Genomic DNA, 22,238 nt, shown 5'->3' with positions numbered 1-22,238 from the left:
AACAATGTTCAGCGGGTTTCGGAATATCTTTTGGTAAATCTGTATTCTTTACCAGTGTATCAAGTAATTTAAGCGACTCGCTCACTGGAACCTTAGTGAATAGCGAAATCACATCAAAACTCACCAAAATATCATTAGGGTTAAGTTTAATATCTTTGATCATATTCACAAGATGTTCTGAATTTCTTATGAATGATGATGTCCTACCGATGTAGGGCTGTATTTGTTTAGTTACATATTTTGCTAATTTATATGTGGCAGAGCCAATTGTACTGACTATGGGTCGTAAAGGGATGCCGATTTTATGGATCTTTGGTAGCCCATACAGTCTAGGTGGTTTTGAAGCCCTTGGCTTAATTAGGAATTGCTCACATGGTAAAGATACACTTAACGATTTTCTAAATCATCTCAATGCACAAAACCCGGCCATTCAGTTCACCATGGAAATGGAGGTGAATAACACACTCCCGTTCCTGGATATTTTACTTGGGCATGGCCTAAATGGTAAAATAACACACAGCGTTTACAGAAAGCAAACGCATACTGATGCCTATCTGAATGCGAAATCGCATCATCACCCAGCTCAGAAATCCTCTCTAATCAAGACGCTCATACATCGGGCTAAAACAGTGTCAGATGATGAAAGTCTAGTGAGAGAGATTAAACATGTTAAAGAAGCACTAAGACAGAATGGCTACAATAATGCTCAAGTTAACAGAGCACTAAATGCCAAATCACGATCGCAAAGCAACACTGCTGAAAGCGATCAGATTATTAAAACAATAAAAATACCATTTATCTCAGGAGTAACTGACAAATTAGCCCGTGTTTTGCAAAAGCAAAACATTACAGTAAGATTTGGTACAGTACACAAAATTCAACAACTAGTAACGTGCACTAAAGACGAATTACCTAAATTATCAACAGAAGGTGTATATTGGATTAATTGTGTATGTGGCAGATGCTATATTGGACAGACAGGGCGTAACGTTAGTGTAAGACTAAAAGAACACCAGAGAAATATTAAACTATCGCAAACACAACTGTCGGCAGTGGCAGAACATGCTTGCCAACAGGGACACTCAATTGATTTTGACAACGTTGAAGTGTTGTGTAAAACTAGTTACTACTGGCAAAGACTAATTAGAGAATCCATTGAGATTGAGAGAAACAGAAATAACTTTAATCGCTCAGACAGCTACAGGCTTAGTGCGGCCTGGAAGCGTATTATTAAATAAGATGCATTACAATTCCTTATAAGGGAAACAAGCACTAACTGATTATTAATGTAGCATAATCACAATAGAACACATTCCAAATGATTACTAATCTACAACTCGCATCGTAACAATAGCCTTATTACTAATCAAGTATATAATTACAATAACCCCCCCCCCTCAAATCTTTGCACCTGATGAGTTAATGAGTTAATGATGACGTCACCCTGCTGCTGCTCTATATAAGAACGGGAGACACAGCAGAGCCTCACCATTCTGGCGAATTGCCCGATGATGCTGGATGCAATTACCAGCGAAACGTCGTACTCAAATTGTAAATGTTGTGGTTTCACGCTTCAACACACCGGTGGGCTAAAGCAGTGAACTATTTGTCTTTTGTCAACGTGACACTTTTTTACTGATTGGCCGTGTCGGGTGGTGGAGGGTTACGACACATTTATAAATAACGCGATCTAAACCCAAAAATCGTTGATTATGAACAATATTGGTCGCGAAAGCCTACGTGTTAAACTGTCTTTAAAATACACACAGCCTGGTTCGAGAGATACCATCTCTATGAGCTTTCACCTGGTTAAACAATTGAGTGACATTTAATTTGTTTGCTCGACGCAATATCATTTAAACACGCTCCTCCTTGTGGCAATGAGGAGGTAATGCACGCTGTCGAGCTGTCGAGGGGCTGATATGGTATGGAACAGCACAAGTTGACTCCCATATAGTGTGCGTATGTTTTACTAATCAGCTAATAGTTGTCTGCATTTATCACCCACCGCGAGGTGTTTTCTACATTCAGCCACTCAGTAGTAAGCATCATTCAACATGCCTTGCAAATGTTGCTTCACTATCGCTATAGGGGCCGTCCATAAATGACGTCACGCGATTTTGGACGATTTTTGACCCCCCCGCCCACTCGTCACACAAAAAGTCAGACCCCCCTCACATATGACGTCACAAAGCTCTGCCCGCCCCCCCCAAAAAAAAATATGCTTCAAATCGCTTTTAAATATTGTCATTGTAGTGCGTATTTAATGTGGCGCAGCTCTCTGATGTTGTAGGAGAAAATATGTATTTAAAAGTTTATTTAATTAACGTGTTGTCTATATTTATTTAAAGTTGCGCATTTTTACGTGACGTCACATTTCTAACCCCCCCCCCCCTCGTCACATATCGTGACAAATGTCTGACCCCCCCCCCCCTAGGTGCGTGACGTCATTTATGGACGGCCCCATACATGTGTAGTGACTGCATTTGAAAACTAAAATGTTAATGATGTTGGGCGATGATGATGCTGAGGATGGTGTGAAAATGAGTCTGTGTTCTTAGAGGGGAGATGCATCCTTGTATCAGGGCATTGTGTTGTCCTTTCCCCGCACCTACGATTAGCGCGCTTGGCTACGTAAGGTGCGAAAGAAGTTCAACATACATACATACACACATGGTGCGGCCGGTAACCCGAGTTCGATTCCCGCTCACGGCCACCAGCACCAGTGACGATTATCTGAACCAGTCCTGGCCCTCCCCTAGGTCGACTCGGCCTCAGATGAATACCTGGTGCGATGTTTAGACATTGCCACTGGGGAGACAAAAGCGGCCGGGCGTGGTGCTGGTCAACCAACCTCTCGTGTGCCGGTGCCGGTCTTCACAGCGGCTACTCGCTAACAGCACTCGGGGGTAAAGGGGGGAGCAATTTGCTGGGGGTGGAGGGGGGATCAGACGGGAGGGGGGGGGGCTCACCTGGGGGGCAGCTGCAGATGGGGGCAGCAGCCTCTCTGCTGTTGCGGACCCTGGGCAGCTAGAGGGGGACAGAAACAAAATGTCAGGCCACTCGCCCCAACGGCAACAACGTGGTCGATTTGCGCAATATGCCGGGTTTTTTTTTACGAACGGGCTTTGTGGCTGATAAAATGTCCTCGCAATAAGCAGTGCCGGGATTATCCTCGTAGCACAAGTAGCTACATATATAGTAGCTGTATATGCTACGGGACCCGCACTTTCAAGGGCTCCGCGTTGAATGCTTTCAAGCGATCAATTCCGGTTCAGCGATTCTGCACTTGCTCTATTACTATAGTACTATACTGCCTTCAACATTTATGAACGACTGGGTGTTTAATGTTAGCGATTTGTCGTATTGTCTGGCTGTAGAGCAAATGGAAAAATACAATTACTTTACTATGCAAGTAAAAAATGTGTGTGTTTTAAAATGTATATTTTTTTATTTAGGGCCTCTTTATAACATATGCTACAGGCCCAGTAATAGCTTAATCCCGCACTGGCTATAAGCGACATTTAACTCCAGTATTCCCATTGCCTGCCTGCGGATAAGCAAAGCTGCGTTGGCTGCAGCTGCTGTGCCCCTTGAATTAATTCGCAATCGTCACTAACATTTAATTAAGCAAGCATTTGCGCGAGCCTATAAGCATGCATGCTAATTGAAGTCTTGCTCTGTCATAGCGGGGCTGAAGTTTCAACATTCGCCGCACGCTGACGGTGTGTGTCCATGCAGAGCGCATAGACGCACCGCCGTTTCGTCAATCCGCTGTTGGATTAGGGACTCCCCACAACGTGGGGATTGTCGCTAATTGACCATACTTCATCACGGCTCAGGTATCACTCGCCACCGAGGTTGGCCGTGGCCGGGATATCGAGTTCAGGTCGTGTGGGTTAGTAGCGTGGTGCACTAAACACCACGCCGCAGCTCTACGCACACCCGTATACGTTACTAAGATAATGTTTCGATTCGAGTAATACCAACGATGAGTGCAACGACGAGGGCAAGAGGGTAATTGCATCGGGGCGCGACTACAAATCACCACGGTTCAATGTCTCATTAATTTACCTTTAAACGTACTTTTTTATGTTCGGAGAGAAATATGACCATTGCAGGATGCAATGAGTGACATTTAATTTGTCTTGACGCTTCGGAAAAAAAAAACATTTTGTGCAACCATGTGAGAAATGGCAAAAATCTGCATCGTGTTGGATATTTATGAAAAGGTCGATGGGCTAAAGTGCACACGCTGAGCGGTGGACGAAGTTGTTCGCAAAGGAGAACGGTGACGCAGTTGTTAGCGCACCGCGCGAGTTCGGTTTGCGACCACAGCTGACTTCAGTAACGAGCGGTGACTGAACCAGGTCCTGCCCCCCCCCCCCCCTGCCCACACCGACCAGCGTGGTGAAGTATGGTCAAACAACCCCCCTTATTATCCGACACGGTGTGGGGAGTAGTTTCATCTGGCGGCGTATTTCCAAATGCCTCTAAATTATTGTTGTATATTACTGCGCGCAGCCTGCTACAGTACTTGGAAACGTAAACACACACACACACTGTTCCATACACAAATGTTAAATGAAGGCATTGATTTATAAAATAACACTTTGACACTCTTAAACACAGTCGCATGCATTGGGTGACTGCGCATGTAGTCAACCGCAAGCAGGCAGCCTGATAATTTGTGTTACTGTTCACAAGCAATACTTCCGTTGTATGCACGCTTGTGTATAACAATTATTTTATATCGTCGCATTCGTGCAAATTGCGTCTAAAAAACGCTCTTCATATGTACACTACAAACAAGTGCCCGTTTATTAAATCAAGGTTTTATTGCAATTTTTTTTTCAAATATTGTCAAGGTGCGTGCTTTACAGCTAACATAGCTTAAAGTGTTTCTCCGCAAAGAGGCAATGGGATTTTTGTTTTACGTGCTCGTGTGAAGGTGGATTTGTTTGGAATTATGAGTCTGGTTCAATATAACGCGAGAGCGCGTATGTGTGTGTATGTCGGTGGCATACATGTGCATATGCTTAGGGTTTTATTGAGTAAGTGCAGGACGGCCAAACACGTGGTGTGTGTGTTTTTGAACTTGAGACATTAAAATCTATGTTTTTTTCGGTGAAAACCGAGTCACATTCACCCTTTGTCAAAACGCATGAACGAAATGCATTCGCGATAGAAATTTGCACCAAAAAATGTGTTTAACCTTAACGATCGGTAAATGTTTGCGTTGCTGATTAGGGCCGTGCCCTGACATAAATTATTTATAATCGGATTAAATAATATTCTTAGAATTTTGTTCAATGCGTAACGAGGACTATCGTGTTTACTGTTGAATGAATGCTAATGGTTATCGCGGTGACGATGATGCTCAGTTGAATATTCAATTTCACCGTGACGATGTTTGACTCAGACTATCATTCGTTAGGGGTCGATACATTGAGTACCACTTTGTGGGAAAGTCAACGGTGGTTGCCTTTATAAAGAGGCTCGCACAAATCTCGATGTCTCTGTCTTTCCCCATGCCCCGTGGTAATTTCTCAAAGACACCAGAGATCGTGGCCTTCGTTACATGTAGCTCTATCCATTGTATTTACTCAATAACTTTGAATGAGATACTCCCTCCCAGATGCGTTTTTTTTATTGCTTCTGGGAACTAAATTAGCTGTCTTGCCCACCTTCCTGTTGTAACCGATACGTTTCCCAGTCAAAATTTAATATTCAGACTCTTGTTTTTCTCATTACATGTCCAAGAGATCTAACCTTGCCTTCCTCAAATTATTCTTCTTCTTAATTTCGTTTCGTAGCTGTTATCCGTAATACTATTTATGTCACTCGCCTAGTCTGTCCGCGTCATTCTTAAAAACCACGCACGAATGTCTGATACTTTGTAACAAGCTAGCAACATGTGTAGCTCCCGCCATAGGAATGCCACATTTCTACCACTGGCTCAGAGCTATAAACTCGAGATAAGCAACCGCATCTACGCTCAATTGGGCAAGAAAGAACTTTGATTTGTTTTTTTACTTTCTTCGCTCACGAGTTTCCTATTTTCCCTTGCTCACCCACGACCCCTTAATATCCCCCTCTTATAACCGCCACCGTTACTGTTCCCTCTTCATATTCTCATTACACGGCCTACACTCATTCCCCGTTCATTCAATCCATTCATCGTCATTCACTGCCATCAATTTCGCTTTCACCGAATTAACGCAGCATCACAGATTTGCCCCATTGCTTCCTCTCATCTGTTTCATTCACCTCATCTCCACCATCATTACATCCATATGTGGTACCTTTGTTAATTCTACGTCTAGAAATTAGTTTGAGATAAGATACAATTCTGATTGTTGTTATTGTAAAGAAGAAGAATTTCATTTTATGTGGGTGTCATTCATGCAATTGCATCCCACAACGCCGCATATTAATTGCTATTGTAGCAGCTCGCATACATTGTGAGCATATTATTATTTATATTTATTTACTCATAACGTGTGAAGCTTTTGTTGCTAAGCTGCGAGGTGACGAGGCGATAGCGGCAGGGTCAAAGTGGGTTCTTGAACCTGTCTGGAAGGGACGTACTCTACTAACACAGCACTCGACGTTACATTGGCCATATGTTCCAATGTCAGATTCACCAGAAACACATATCTTGAGACTCAGTCAGGATTTCCTGCCGTACTTACACTTGATTATGCAAACTATAATACGGAGCAATATTGATTGCGGCTGCATGCACACCTTCATAGTTAAACATTTGCTACAATATTACGATTATTATGCACGCTCTTCCGAAGTATACAAATGCATAGCTCAACATGATGCCATTGATCACCACCCTGATGGCCACGATGCCTAAAACGTCTCGTGCGCTTGCAACATCTCAACATGATGATGATGATGACGACGGTGGTGATGAACAACAATGACAATCAATCCTGCAAGCACCCCCCCCCCCCCTCCGTCAGCACACTCCCCCCCATCACCCCCCGACTCAACCTACCTGACTCAGCGCCTTGTGGGGTTCCCTCGGGGTCGAGTCGCAGCCCACGGCCTCCACGCCGCCCTCTGCCGCTCTACTTTCCAGCCTGGCCACGCGCGCCCCCAGGGAGTGGACTATCACCCCGATGGCACACAGCAGCGCCCACATCACCACCTGCCCGGGCGTCGGCAGGCACAGCCGACGCACCAAGGGCTCCCTGGACAAGAGGGCTTTGGCCCTGGAGCCTTCCGTGTGTGCGGATGTGTCCTCCTCTTCTGGTGACCGCGTCTGCTTGTCCATTGCGAATGGCTCCACCGCTCGGGTTGATTGGGCGCTCGTATTTTTGTTGTTCGATATCTGTTGGGCGCGCGCCAGAGGAACGTGGTTTACCTGCGCCGCTCTCGCCAGCTGATTAATAACCGTGTAGGAGGAGGGGGGGGCTGGGGCTGGCTTTCAGCTGTGCTGGCTCCCTCTCTCTTGCTGTGATCAGCACAGTGGAGGTGACGGCCGTGTGGGAGCACCTTGTACGTGTGGGCGAGCTATGAGCGTTCGGGAGCATAGCGGGGGGGGGGGAGGGCTTTAATAAGCTCGCCTTGGCGGAATTCCCAAGGTGCTCCCTTCTTTCTCCCCCCCCCCCACCGAACCCTTTTGCTCTCTCCTCTCTCTGGAAAGCGCGCATTTCCAGCTCGGCTGTGGCTTTCATGAGTTTCGGCAGTCGTTATCGTGCCTCCCCCTACAGAAAAATAATCTGCATCCCCCCTCCCTCCCCTCCCACCCACCCACCCCCGGTCTGCTCTAGCCACGAGCGTGTATCGGCACGAGTATAACAACACGGGGTGACCCCGTTCGTAGACGTCCCCGTGGAAATAAATGGGACGGCCACCTACCGTGGTGGGTCCAGCGAGCGGGTTGAGCGCGCTCCTCGGGAAGCCGTAGAGGGCCGATTTGAAATAATCGACAAGTTTCTTAAATCCACCGTGTACGTTTGAGTTGTTCAAATTGCGTCGTGTTGCATTGCCGGTAACCGTATGAATATAAGCGGCTCTTACAAACCGGTTACCGGTTTCCCGCAATTGTGTAACGTCGAGAGCAGGGCTCCAGAGCCGCGTGCGGCTCTTGACGGGCTGCTTCGTGACGTAATGTGTGTAAGTATTCACCATGCATTGCGGCTCCCCAAATATTGAGTTTCGTACCGAATTCGAACAAAAAAAATGTGCCCTTCTTGTTATTTTGGTTGACGACCCCTGGTCTAGAGCAATGCACATTAACGTCGGAACCGAGAAACGAAGGGAGCTGCCGTGGTCTATGGACTTGCACTCCAGAAGGTGCCAATGATTGATTCTATCTCCGGGCAAGGCACTTGAATCAATGGGGGAAAGTTGATTAAATCCGCCCGCCCCACCACCGTTCCATCCAGCAGCATGAGTCGAGCGGCATCAGCCAACAGCAGCCGAGCGGCACGTTGCGTGTGGTGGGGTGAAGTGTGGGTTATATCTAGAGCTCCCTTCAGTGGAGGCCGACATAGTGGGGAGACAAAACTGTATGCTGGGCAAGCGTGCTGGAGGGAGACTCATAGGGCCACGGGGTCAACCGGGTCGTACAAAAAGATGAATTACCTTTGACCCAACCTCCGTGCCTCGTGACATGAGGCACTCTTCCCCAAAAACAAGAGCAAAACGTCCCAGCTGGTTGCATTGCTAAACAAGGGCTCGCTAAGGTCGCGCAGGTGCGTGATGTACGGGAAGGCCTCGGGAAGGCGGGCGTGACGTCGTTGTGCTTGGAACACAACCTGACGGTGCGTGGAATGCGAACCCGTTGTATGCTCGGGGCCGTGAGCTGTGGATTGATGATGCTCAGATTTTGAGTGTTGAACAGGGGGGGGGGGGTGGGGGCACCTACATGGCAACTTCACACCGCATGCTGCTTTGGTGCCCATTGCTCATGTCGGGTTTACGTGCCAGCTTCTGAGTTCGGAGCCACGGGCTCGTTCTTTATTTCTTAACTTGCGCATGCAATTTCACTCTTGCATTGGGTTTTTGTTTTGTTGGTGCTTGTTACCCACATGATAGGTCTACAGTAATGACATCACTTGAACCCCCATATTTAAGAGCGAAATAGGACTTTCTTCTCAATTACGGCTAATTGCCTGTTGTAATCACCAGCGAAACATCGTACTCGAATTGTGAATGTTGTGGGTTTCTCTCCGACTCACGAGTGTGCTGAAGCAGTAAGTAATTGGCAACTTTTGTTTAAGTGACAAACCTTACCGATTGGCTGTCTCGGGTGGTGGCGACACATTCATATTCACGCGATCTAACCAACAAAACCCCTTTATTGTGGATATTGTTTGTGACAGCATACGTGTTAAACATACAGTATAGAAAACATGGGGAAAATCTATTCTCATATTTTGGTACTGGCAAAGGAGGTCCCATGATGTAGCTGCTCACCCCGAGCCCTCATTACTCTGACAGTGGCTTGTCTTTGAGCTGTACGCCTTTTGGCGTCCTCTGGTCTAACACCGTTTTGAGACTAGGCTCAAAAGAAAGCTGTCCCTGGCGTGGACCTGTCGGTTTCAAAGACAATGCATAGATTATCAGAGTACGCTTTTTGTTTGCATTCTGACCACAATTAGTGTGGTTGATGCAGACATGATTGCTTATAAAAGGTTTCAGTTTGGTGTTTAAACATCTTAACACCTGTTTTGTTGCCAGAAAAAAGGGGAAAACCTATTCTCATGCCAATGTGGCTAAAGATTCAATATAGTAGTGGTGAGTGTAATGGTGGGGCATGTTTTATTTACTAGGTCACGATGTTTCGTGAGATTACACTGGAGAAAGCCACAACAATATAAGTCAGAAGAGGTGCAATTAGTTCCTGACGTCCACACTTATATAAACTCCTTAGCCCTGGTATTTCTCCCACTTTAGTAAAAAAAAAAATTCTAGATGTGATTTTCACACCTGATGATTGCTTGTGTTGCAATCGAAACGTCGTGATATAATTTTCTTTTTTTCTTTTCACCTACGTGACTTTACCGAAAGAACCAACGAGTATGGATCCTTGCAGTTACGAAAACTTCAAATCTGGAATGAAGGTGTAATTAGGCACGGATATATGCTCTCACCAAACGTTATTTGTCGCATTGGTTTTTCCCTTAAGCATAGACGTGCACGTTATGTACGGGTGTGTCAAATCTGTACGTGTGGGATTTGCTTAACACGTAATCGGATCCGATTCTAGATGAGTCAAAATATCAGCAAATTTCTTGGACACGCGTTGAACATGGCATGCAATAGCGACCTCTATTGGCACGCGTAACAACATTTTGATGAGCAGCATGGCGAGCATAAATAAGAAAAAAATAGATCAGCAGACAATGTTTCCTTTACGTATCCGGACCTCCGCATTCAAAATAAAATATTTTTTTTACAAAACCCATCAGCTCAACGGTCTTCTGGAAATGCACAATTTCAACAGCGTTGATTCAGTACAAATAGTCGACTTACGAACACCCGACGTACGAACACCCGTGCTTACGAACCAGCTTCCGTGCGATGTCTTTCGTTTACATCGACTTGAAACACGAACTCGCATTTGCAAGCTGAAGTGCAGAACTATTTTGTTCGGTGGAGCGATCCTCCGCGAGATGCAATGAGTCAGCCTCACGCTGGGAGTGAGCGTGTGTGTGTGTCCATAATAAACGTTTTTGGGTTAGATCGCGTTACAGTATTTCTAAATGTGTCGTAACCCTCCACCACCCGACACGGCCAAGCAGAATTTTTTTTTGTCACGTTGACAAAAGACAAAATAGTTCACTACTTTAGCCCACCGGTGGGTGTGTTGAAGAGTGGATCCACAACATTTACAATTTTTGAGTACGACGTTTCGCTGGTAATTACATACAGCCTCATCGGGCAATAAGTAGAAAAGAAATCTGTTTATTTTCACTTAACTGGAGTTAAGGGGCGTCATGAATCCCAACAATTGCGTACACACACCAACGACAACGACCCCCCGTATAGTCTTAACATACTGTTGGGGCAAGTGCTGTTAGCGAGCAGCGCCTATGAAGGCCGGCACGGCACTTGGTCTCCCAAGTGACGATGTTTTTTTACACACCGCGCCAGGTACTCATTTGAGGCTGAGTCTACCTACGGGGATGCCAATGACCCATTCAGATAATTGTCACTGGTGTTGGTCGTGAGCGGGAATCGAACTCGGGTCACCGGGTTCGTAGCGAAGCACAGTAACTGCTACACTGCCGCTCCACACAAACAACGCCCACTTTCACGTGCACATACACACAGTCACTCATAGCGCGAGGCTGTGACTCATTACATCTCACGAAGGATCGCTCCGCCGAACAAAATAGTTCCACGATTCAGTTTGCATGTACAATTTCGCGTTTTAAGTCTATGTTTAAAAAAGTTATATTTCACGGAAGCTGGTCCGTAAGTGAGGTTGTTCGTAAGTCGATGACTACCTGTATACGGTATGCATATTCTATGATACTGAGATGTGTCGCTGAATGAGCAAAACCCAATTATATCGTCTATGGTAAATCCACCACATCTCACCAGATGCGAATTTGACATCATTAGACCTCCTTTGCCAGTACCAAAATATAATAACAGGGTTTTTCCCCTTTTTTCTGGCAACAAAAATGAAACCTTTTACAAGGAATCATGTGTGCATTAACCACAATACTTGTCAAAATGCAAACAAAAAACACACTGCTAATATATGCATTGTCCTTGAAACTGATTGGCCCACACCAGAGACACCTTTGTTTTGAGCCTCGTCTCAATTGGTGCTAGACCAGAGGACGCCAAAAGGCGTACATCTCAAAGACAATGCACTATCAAAGTAATGAGGGCTCGTGGTAAGCGTCTCCATCAAATGCGAATTATTCGTCTGGTGCATCATTGAGCGTGGCGATATACGACTTCATCGCTAGATGGCGGTAGGTGACAGGAAATGCTACATTTGTAAGCCGATGCTCTTGCGCTAAATAAACTACGAGATTCTGCCATGGCAAATGTGGTCTCATTCGTGCCAAAGTTAGATGACAGTGACATTAGTTTGCTGATCTCGGACCTTCGAGGAAGACAAATGGTTGTGGAATGATGGGTGGACTTGACCATCTCCAAAACAATTTTGAGCAGCGTATTAGAATGCATTCATCTGAGTCCACGAGTGTTGCATTCGTGTCAACAATATCTCTATGCGTATCTAAATCAGCGCAATCCTCCCGTAAATCACGTGACATCTGTGTGGCCGCCCCCACTCTGAATCCCTCTCTGCTCACAGGCCCCCTTTGAAATCAGACGCTGCTCCTCCTCCTCCATGCAGAAGGTCGTGGACCTCACCGTGCCGCCTCTTCCTCCCTCTCCCCTGAGCCTCTGCTCTCGTTTCTCCGTTCCTTTTCCATCGTTTTCCTATGAGTTGCCATCCTTTCTCTTCTCCCTTCTTTCCTTTCCCGTTGCTTTCGCTGTTTCCGCACATTCATTGCATTCTTGACTCGACTCAATTCCATTCTCGACGTTTTTCCACGGATACGAAGTTGCTAGTTTTTGTTAAGGCACTATAGTTGGCGATTCGCATGATTTAGTTATTAACTTACACTGCAGGTGACTTTTGCAGTCTATGAACGTGCTTATAGATTATCTTGAGCGATTTATGGCCACCCAAGGCTTACCGGTGAGTCTCAGAGCTCAACACCGTTCAAGGTTTGTCTTTAAAGGTCAAAGTGCAAAACATATACTCAGTCTAGAAATCCAATGTTTTCTTCCAATTACCATATGCTATACATTATTTAATACGCCTATTTGCATTTCACAATGTCGTTTGTAAAGCCATCCACATTCCATTTGAATGTCTAATTGTGCAAATGTGTAATGAATTGCGTGTTGAGCGACTAAAGTTATCACCGATTCTTCGTTCCCCAATATGACTCTTGATGCCCATTTATTTCTGTACTCGGCTCGTGTTTCAAGTCTCCCTTGCAACGTTAGGCATAGTCGTCTCCATGCCAGACCCGTGTATAACGCACCTCCGATTAGCACGGTTGGCTACGTACGGTGCAGAAAAAGGTCTAGATACATATAACAGCCTTTGAATCCATTCAGACTATTTAAAATTAACAATAACCCGTCTCACAAAGTAAAAATAAAAAAAACAACGTCTTGGTCCATCAGCCTATAGGCCTTCTGAACCAATGTGTTCCAGCAGCATTTGTTTAAGCAGGCAAACTATTAGACTGGTCTTGACTCTCTCGGCCACATCAGACAACACTGAATTAGACCAGAGACGATAGAATATCGCAGTAGACGTTGTGTAGATGCGTAGAAGTTGGGCACACGTAGCATGGAAGTCGGGGTTCCGCTGACTCTTGTATAATAGCACACAGATGTGTGTGGGCTGTGTGTTGACGCCAGACATGGTTTCGCCCAGGGCTCTCGTATTGCCATTGCGTGCCCCTTTGTAAAAGCACCGAGCACCGTCGGCATTGTTGCAGAGAGGCAGCTGCAATCGAGGGCAGGGGAGACGCGTGGCCCATTCTTACTCTCGTGATCCGAGCGAAGCTCATCACGACAGCGATGTGAAAAGACACGCCAGCGAATGAATGAGTCAATAGAATGTCTTCAAATCACCCTCGTGATTTCCTGAATGAATGCCAAATGCAAAGCACATATACATCTGGTAATCTCAGATGTACGTCATCGTGTTCATTTTATTTATTTATTTTGGCTAGAGACACGTTTAAATGACATGCATATCCACAGTCCAGTGTTCGTGTGTTTTGTATATTATAATATGCGCTGTCGAGGGCTTAATATCTCACTAAATATTTTCTCTGTCGTTGGTAGACTGGGAGGTGATATGTGATGTATGCAAGTATGTTGAAGTTCTTTCGCACCCGTACGTAGCTAACCTTGCTAATCGGAGGTTCGGGGGGGGACAACAGACTAAACACAAAAATCACTTTAAAGGAATGAGTTTTCAATCGAGATTTAAAAGTGCAGAGCTCCAGTGAGCAGCCATAGCGAGGGGTAGACTGGATGGAGTGCGCTGGGTGCGGAAAATGTTCTTGGTCGTCGACCCAAACCGACGTGGCTACAATAAAGGCACCTGTGGTGGTAGTTGCATAAAGTTTAGTTCCCTTAAACAAGAGCGTTGGACCAACGTTGGGTCAACGTTGGTCCAACGGTTCCAGCCACATGCCAACGTTGGGTCAACGTTGGTCCAACGGTTCCAGCCACATGCCAACGTTGGGTCAACGTTGGTCCAACGGTTCCAACCACATTCCAACGTTGGGTCAACGTTGGTCCAATGGTTCCAGCCAAATGCCAACGTTGGGTCAACGTTGGTCTAACGGTTCCAACCATATACGAACGTTGAACCAACGTTGGTAAGTGGTTGAATAATAACGCTGTATAGCGTCCCTGCAAAACAATGGCACGTAGTATCTACATCTAGTCTGGGTCTCCCCCATGAGGTTTACTCATGCCAGAATGTGCACTTCATCTGTGTGGACACTTAGTACTGGGGAGAGACAAAGGCGATCGGGCGAGTGTTGATGCCGGCCCCAGCATTGATCTTGTCTTCTTGGCTTGATTAGGTGCTCACACCAGTAGCACTCGCCCCAATCCTAAAGACATATAGGGTTATATGGAACCGTAAGCCTTCGCTTATTACACACACAGCAACGGCATGGGAGTCATCGTCAGCCTAAGACTCCCCACAGCTCTCTCAAGGTTGGCTTGGAGCTCGGGACAATCGACGAGAGAGAGGTGGACGGCTGCGGTTAAACAAAAAAACGTGTAAAGGCGCAGCCCTGCAATGGCATTGCCCACGACACTGCCGGTAAAGCTGGCACCTGGCAGACAAGGAAGGGACTTCTCTTAGAGCAGAGGTCGGCAACCTTTCGGAGAAGAAGATACTTTTTTTTGACCCAAAATATTTCGAAAGCCGCATCACGCGCAGCAGAGCTTCCTGTACACAAAACACCGGCAGCAGGTATGGAGCAGACGACACATTCTGACTTAAATGGACAAAGTAGGTGATGGAATAAACTGCGTCTATTTAGTTGGTGTCCTCCCCTTAGTTCTTCTTCAACAATACAGCTCCACTGTTGCACATTTTGTTGACACCAAGACATTCCATGGTGACACAGTCCCTGCCGCATTCAATCAATTATCTTTACGTTCAATTATGTTTAAGATTTTTCCTTTTTGTTTTAAACGGCTGCCCGCAAGGGGGCAGCCAAAGAGCCCCGAGGGGGGGAAGCCAAAGAGCCACCCGCATGCCTGATTATCCCAGTAGCACAAGTAGCTACATATCTAGCTAGGGGCCCCGCACTTTCAAGGGCCCCGCGCTAAATGCTTTCAAGCTATCAATTCCGGTTCAGTGATTCTACACTTGCTCTATTATTCTAGTACTACACTGCCTTCAACTTTTATGAACGACTGGGTTAAGGTTAGCGATTTGTCGTATTACCTGCCTGTATAGCAAATGAAAAAATACAATTACTTTACTATGCAAGTTTAAAAAATGTGTTTTAAAATGTACGTGTTTTTTTTTATTTAGGGCCTCTTTATAACATATGCTACAGGCCCCGCACTAGCTTCATCCGGCACAAAAGCAAAGTTTGTGGGGAATAATAGCCATTTTCAATACCTTTGAGGCATAGGCAATTAGAAAACAACACTTACTACCCAGGGACAAAAATCGTGTTACATAGTGTTACAGTGTTACCACACTGCACGCGCGAAAAAGAGAGGTCGCCAGTTCAATTCGATCTCACGGCGCGGCACAATTATACAAACCATGGGCACTTTATGTTTTCATCCCCGCCCCCACGCTTCTGGAAAAGTAGGCCAAATGCCCTCTCGGGATTCTCTCTAAGAGCGCCCCTCAAGAGGAGGGGAGGCCCTTTTCCACCAAACCAGTGGCGTCATCGAGGAATTTGCAGGGGCTGCGCCTTCACCTTTCACCGCGCTCTCTTCGGTGTGTTGCTTTAGCATCGCAACGCTCCGGCGTTAACCTGCCGATGGGCTGCATATGATGAACTCAGCTACTGCCCGGTGCGCGCGCGCGCGTGTGAATGCTGACAGCGCTAGAGCACGTGTTTAAACAAACACGCCGAGCTGCGAACGCATGCCAGGCGTTGAGATCAAGACACATGCTCGCCGTCCCCCCTAACACACACACACGGCTGTGCAGAAGATGGTCTTCAAACAGCCTCGCACCACCGCCACCACCGACACAACCCATGGGGCCCCAACTCGAGCATTACAAGCATCCCAACCCCCATGCAGACCCGGCAAAGTCTCTCTCGCTCGCCGGTAGCCCCGCAGATCGCCCAACCAGATTTGGAAGAAAAAGTCGGGGGTTGTTCCCCCCTCCCCTCCACCCCCCGCATCGCCCCCTTCTTGGATGGCTCCCTCTCCCGCCCCCTCTTCCTGAAACGAGAAATGCGTCTGCGATTGGCTTAAGCAAGCGCGAATGTCCCCCACCAACCCGCCCCCGTCCCCTATAGCCGCTGCGTGCAAGGGGGCCAACCAAAAGGTCCCTCAAAGCCCATTCCCATCTCCTTCCCAACCCCACTCACTCACTCACCCACTCACCGCAAGAACTCCAAAAAAGATCGCCAAACGCACGGCGCCTCCACTCTCGCCGTCTCGCCTCTCTGCACGCAGTTTCACGACTTGTCTGGGGGTTTTTTTTCTTCTTAGGAGGAGAGGGGTTTGACATCGGTTGCTGTTGTTGTTCGTGGGGGTGGTTGGTGGTGGGCACTGCCCCCCTGAGCTTCTCTCTCTCTGTCTCTCACGTCTTGCTGTTGTTTCGCAGCTCCACAACTTTGACGTTTCCAGCCGGCAAAATTCTGAAACGTCAGCTGCTGTAAGTTTGTTTACACATATATATACACATATGTCGTGTTGTTTTTTGTCTAAACATATGTTGCTTACGATTTTGAGAAAAATAACTTTTTTTGTAAATAACTACGATTGCTCAATCTGACTGCTCATTAACAGGAAAATGTTGAGTTATTTGTCCTGGAAGCTTCATGACATTCAAAAGCCAGGTCCTGTCTTAAAACCACACTGTCGTGTCGTTATCTTACTGCTATTGCATTTACTGTGGTATGTTTTGAACAGTCAATTTGCGAATGCTCTCGTGCAGTTCTGCAGTCTGTGTGTGTGTTCGTGTATTTGCAATTGCCACATAACTCGTGTCCGATATACACGTGAGAGATATGGTAACCCAGCAATATGTAATACAGTGGTGAAAGTGTCACAGCCATGTGCATGTTGTGATTGAGTGTCAGTGGTTGGAATGCAGCAATGCCTGATGCAGATTGCCTTATAACGTCTACATCTTTACTAATAAGTGCGGTGCAGTGACATCGTTGCTGGTCACACTGCACTACACAGTCCTGACAACCCCAGTTTAGTGCCCAGACACAGAAAACATCACGGACAATTGCTCTCTGATCCTGGCTTTTAGGCATCGTCTGAGGTTGACTGAGCCGAAAATTACCATCGAGCAGAATGTGCACAGAACCTCACATTGGGTGACATTTATATGCAGACGCAATGGGAACACATTTTTGTTGTCTGTGTGCGTGAACGCCAGGGCTTGAATGAGCGGTCACTCGGAGAGCAGAAGCCTCAAGTTATCTGCGCCGATCGTCGGATGAATGACTTTAAATCCCGGTCGTGGTCCGAGAGCTGGATCGAGACTCAGCGAGAAGATTAGAGCGGCGCGGTCGTAATCTCGAGAGAGAGAGACGATGCAGAGCGGCTGTGCCCAATTCAGGGGCCTCCGCAGCTGGCTCCTGCTCCTCCTGGCACTCGGCGCTTTCCTGCGACCCCGCGTCGCGTGGGGTCAGGAGGACGATGAGGTGGTCATCAACAGGGACGAGGTGGGCAGCCCCACCGCCGACGGGAAGGGGCAGCCCGAGATCCCGGAGGGGGCATCGACTCTCGCGTTCGTCTTCGACGTCACCGGCTCCATGTACGACGACCTGGTGCAGGTGATTGAGGGGGCCTCCAAGATTTTGGAGACGTCTCTCAACCGGCCCAAGAAGACCCTCTACAACTTCGCTCTCATCCCCTTTCACGACCCCGGTAAGATGAGACGTGAAATGTGGAGAGCTCATCGATTCCGGTGGGGCTACCCCCCCCCCCCCCCCGTTTTTTGTTCATTATTAGGCGACGTGACTTGGCGTGCCGCAGTTCTGATTCATAGAAGTTAAAGTGTTTCCGTGGTTGAAGAAGAGAATTGGGACACTGACGTTCCTGTGGTGGGAACTCATTTATTCATCGGTCAACCACGGGTTTGCATCATCACACAACGTGGCACAGGATATCCATCGGTCTAGTAATTCATTCAGACCTTAATCTAAGCTGCTGTATATGTGCCATAGAGCACATATGAGAATTGCAAGTGTACTCATATCATGTTAAAGCCCCGAGCCATGTGTCGATATTCCACATTCCCATGGCTTTTGGCTTCCCACCAGAGTAGGATTTTTGTTTTCCTTTACGCCATGGAGATGACATAAACCGAGTTGAACAAAGCACAACTTAAAATGCAAAAATGAAACTCCAAGTGCCAATGTTACAAACGCACGGCCGCCGAGTTCTCCCTTGTAGAGGGGCGATGAACCCGAGTTGCCTTGCACCTGGTTAAATAGAGAGCAACCGAATTGACTTTTACAAACTCCAGCTGCGGAGGCTGGCCGAGCGCCAGTGCAAATCCTACCGGTTTTGTGTATCGTCTGTTGTTTTGGACAGCACCGAGTTTACAATGCGCCTGGTTTGGGGCGCACAACGATGTTTTATCGTCTCTGCCGGGTCGCGCGATTCATCCCCCCCCCCCGTGCGCGTTGCTTGTCGGGCGAGGCGGAGGAGGCTTAGTCCCTGCGAGCAGTCGGGAGATTTACACTCCGGTCGTCATGATGGCTTTGCTCCCATTCCTCCAGCAAACCTATTTAAGGATTTTAACGGGCGCACCGCTTTGCCTTTGTCGTGTTGTTACGCGGAGTATGAATCAGAATGCTTTTGTGGCATGTGCGCTGTGTGGTTCTAATAATGGTGTTTATAAATCATACCTTATCACCCTCATCTTCACATCCCTCCACTCCACAACTGGACTAGCTTCTTACCCGACTGCAAGATTGCGATGATCGTGTTAAAGATTCTTCATGGACTAACCCCTGCCTGTCTCTTCCACCTGGTCTATATCTACACCTCTCATCCTACTATCCACTCCCAGCCACCGATGTTTTTTTTCTGTTGAAACTACCGGTTAACTCTCCTCTCAATGGGAGGTCGTTCATTCTCCTCTGATGCCCTGGCTGTCCGGAACCCCCCTCCCCCCTGGCTATCCACGCAGCTCACTCACTCAGCTGCTCAAATTCAGGCTACTGTTTTTCCGTTTCTCCACTGCCTCTGACTGTTTATCTCTACCTGATTTGTTCATTCTTACCCATAAATACAACTTAGTCCCCATTCCCTTCCTGCACTCCACTCATGCCCCTCTCCCAACAAAAATATCCTGTTTCAGATTGTATATATATTTAAAATTCAATCCCGTTTTTTCCGAAGCTCACAAAATACACAACCCTGCTGGACAAGGTCCCGAGATGCAGCCTCATTGAAATGATGTGCATGTCCAAACCGTCTTGTGTTTTGAGACAGCTTTTAAATAGCTGTCTAAATAATATTTTAACACAAACATACATTACACCGTGTAGACTTGCACAGTTGTGCTGCTATCGCTCAGCGACGTGTTTCCAGGCCGTACCACGCGGTTGTTTGCCAACGATGTACCGACGTCATTTCTCTCCGTGTCCTGGGAGCTCACTTGCTGAAGATGCTCCCCAGCATGTGGAGCAAACGTCGGGGACGCCGTGTCAAACAACACGCTGGTGCATGCCCGGAAAGGCGTCGGAGAGCTAAACGTGCACGCATGCACCTGTCTGAAAACGTGCGCTGCTGGCCTGTGGCTCCGATAAGAGGCCCACAATTGCGGTGGGTTTCAATCAAAGCATTGCATGTTCAGATGAAAGGTATTTAAATGGAACGGAATTATGTGAAAACCCCACAATGCCTTGAAAACCCAACAGAATGTTGTTGTTGTTGTTTTTCTCATGTTCTAAGCTGGACTTCAGCATTGCTTGAGCAGTGTCCTGCCATAGGCACCAGTGCACTTGAGACATCTCCAATCAACTTCAAGGTTCTAACCCAGAATCCCTTGTGTGCTGGCCCAAAACTGTTTGACAGATATTGAGTGTTCCAGCGTTCTAAGCCATTGGCTGATTTAAAAAAAAATGCACGCTTTTAGACAAGTTAATGCACAAATCGCTGTTTTCTATTAACAGCGTGTGGCTTGTTGTGTATTCTTACATTAAGGATGCTGTGAAATAAATAGGTGAAAAAGTCAAAGTGCTTTAATGGGCATTGTGGCTGCAATTTATTTATGTATGTTATAAATGGGGCCTAAGCCACTACTCTAGTGGAAATTATATATTCTACCTTTTGTGGTTGATCACTGCTGACTTTACACAAAGTGGCGCTACTTTTAGCAGCCCGGGAATTGTGATGGGCTGATTAAGCCCAGGACCGAGATTTGAATTTGTAATCTTTTAACTGACACCAGGCTGGTTGATTTTAGCAAAAAATATTTTACAATCAATACCATTACAAACCCGTGGCGTGATTCTGAAAAATGTATCGTAGGGTTTCCAGACCAGTTTTCATAACTTTTTATTCACATCTCGTATAACATTGGTGGCATTGTACAAGGCAAGAATTGCCTTGTGGCAGTTTGGTTCAGAGGAAATGTCCAAGCTCAGCAACATGATATCGTGCCCCGTGATTCAGCCGTACAAAAGGCAGTGTAATTATTTAATGGTAATGTTCTACATATGCATAACGCACAGCACATCAGTGCAGTCATGATTTGTAATAGCACGAATGGAAGAATATTTGTCTCAGAGGACAAAGATCTGCTTTGTGCAAGTCATATATTTTTTTTTACATATATAATGGAGAACATATTGTGAGGGAAAACATTCTTACCTTTGGCAGTATGATATTTAATTTTGTCAACCACTGCCGTGCTAAAATTCCATGGAAATTTTCAGCAGTGCCAGTGGGTGTTTTCAGGGGATTGCTACTCAATTGCCTACGCTGCAGTATATATTAACAGACAGAAGCGCCAACAGAGCAGTGAATTGGGGTTCAGGGTTGACATCTTCCAGGACCATTCTCTGACATGATAGGGTGCCAAAGGGTTTTATAAGGTCATTTATTAGCCTTAAGAATAACTGACACGGTGATTAGGATGTACTGTTGGCACTCGCAGATTTGTTGCACGTTTGATGTATTGATACAAAAGGGTCATGAACATACACCCACCCATTCGGTTCTGTGACACAGTAGCAAAGCAAATTTTTTAGCTGAAATCAATATTGCTTGTTCTCAGCACCTTGATAGCTTGGGAAAGTTATGGACTTCTTCTCAGAATTACTAAAATATTGCATGGATACCGTTAATTTTTGTTCATGTTAATTTAAGGTGGTCTATTCATGCTGCATGGATGCAAAGTATAGCGGTTTGTTGGTGTGCACAAATAAATAAAAAATTGAAATTGGCTTACACGATCATTTAATTTTTCATGACCACATTCCTCTTAATGTGCATAAATCACGGAGGGAAATGCAAGATTGGTCACATCACACACACAACTGAAGTCATCAATCGCAGTGCTACGTTGAGACTGCAATGTTAGTTACGCCGTGTGCGGCATAAAGATCAATTAGAGATCACAGATAAAGAAATCTTTATTTATGTATTTATCCGGTGTGATATGATATATTATAGTTCACGATGTGACGATCATCACGATGTCAGTTTCCGTTTTCACATTGTTGTCAAATTGGTTTTGTGCTTTGATGTCATTCAAAAACAAATAATGGTTACTTCGAAGTTATTGAACTGCAGGTCGTTCCATATAAGTCTGCCATGAGTATTTCTAATGATCAAATATTACAATGTATCATGCTTATAACACATATATTGTCAGAAAACAGTAAAAAGCATTAATGTTACGGGTAATAATCGTTTTTTACTTTAATTATCCTTGTCAACTTTGATTGTTATTTATTAAATATTTTGTCAGGAAATGAAATCTTTAAGGAAAATTAAATGAGGCAAAAATCACAATATGACGA

At 46.0% G+C, this 22,238-nt stretch overlaps 2 protein-coding genes across 2 annotated transcripts in view; one reads left to right on the top strand and one right to left on the bottom strand.

Annotated features, from left to right (window-relative positions):
- Positions 1-2,886: 2,886 nt before the first annotated feature.
- LOC144724201 (uncharacterized) lies at positions 2,887-7,493 on the bottom strand. Its single transcript, XM_078603117.1, has 2 exons — positions 7,013-7,493; positions 2,887-3,030 (listed from the first exon to the last, which is right to left on the bottom strand). Exons 1-2 carry the CDS (start codon positions 7,289-7,291, stop codon positions 2,887-2,889), a joined length of 423 nt encoding a protein of 140 aa, XP_078459243.1. The 5' UTR covers positions 7,292-7,493.
- A 9,081-nt stretch (positions 7,494-16,574) lies between these two features.
- Positions 16,575-22,238, top strand: part of LOC144724423 (hemicentin-1-like) — a 262,312-nt gene continuing 256,648 nt past the window's right edge. The window contains exons 1-2 of the mRNA XM_078603538.1: positions 16,575-16,897; positions 17,633-18,126. Of these exons, the coding sequence (XP_078459664.1) occupies positions 17,790-18,126 (337 nt within the window). The 5' untranslated portion in view covers positions 16,575-16,897; positions 17,633-17,789. The remainder of the gene's footprint in view (positions 16,898-17,632; positions 18,127-22,238) is intronic.

Source organism: Lampetra planeri, chromosome 20, assembly GCF_965212315.1.
Source record: "Lampetra planeri chromosome 20, kcLamPlan1.2.h2, whole genome shotgun sequence".
Classification (NCBI taxonomy): Eukaryota; Metazoa; Chordata; class Hyperoartia; order Petromyzontiformes; family Petromyzontidae; genus Lampetra; species Lampetra planeri.
This window is presented reverse-complemented; position numbering and strand designations above follow the sequence as displayed.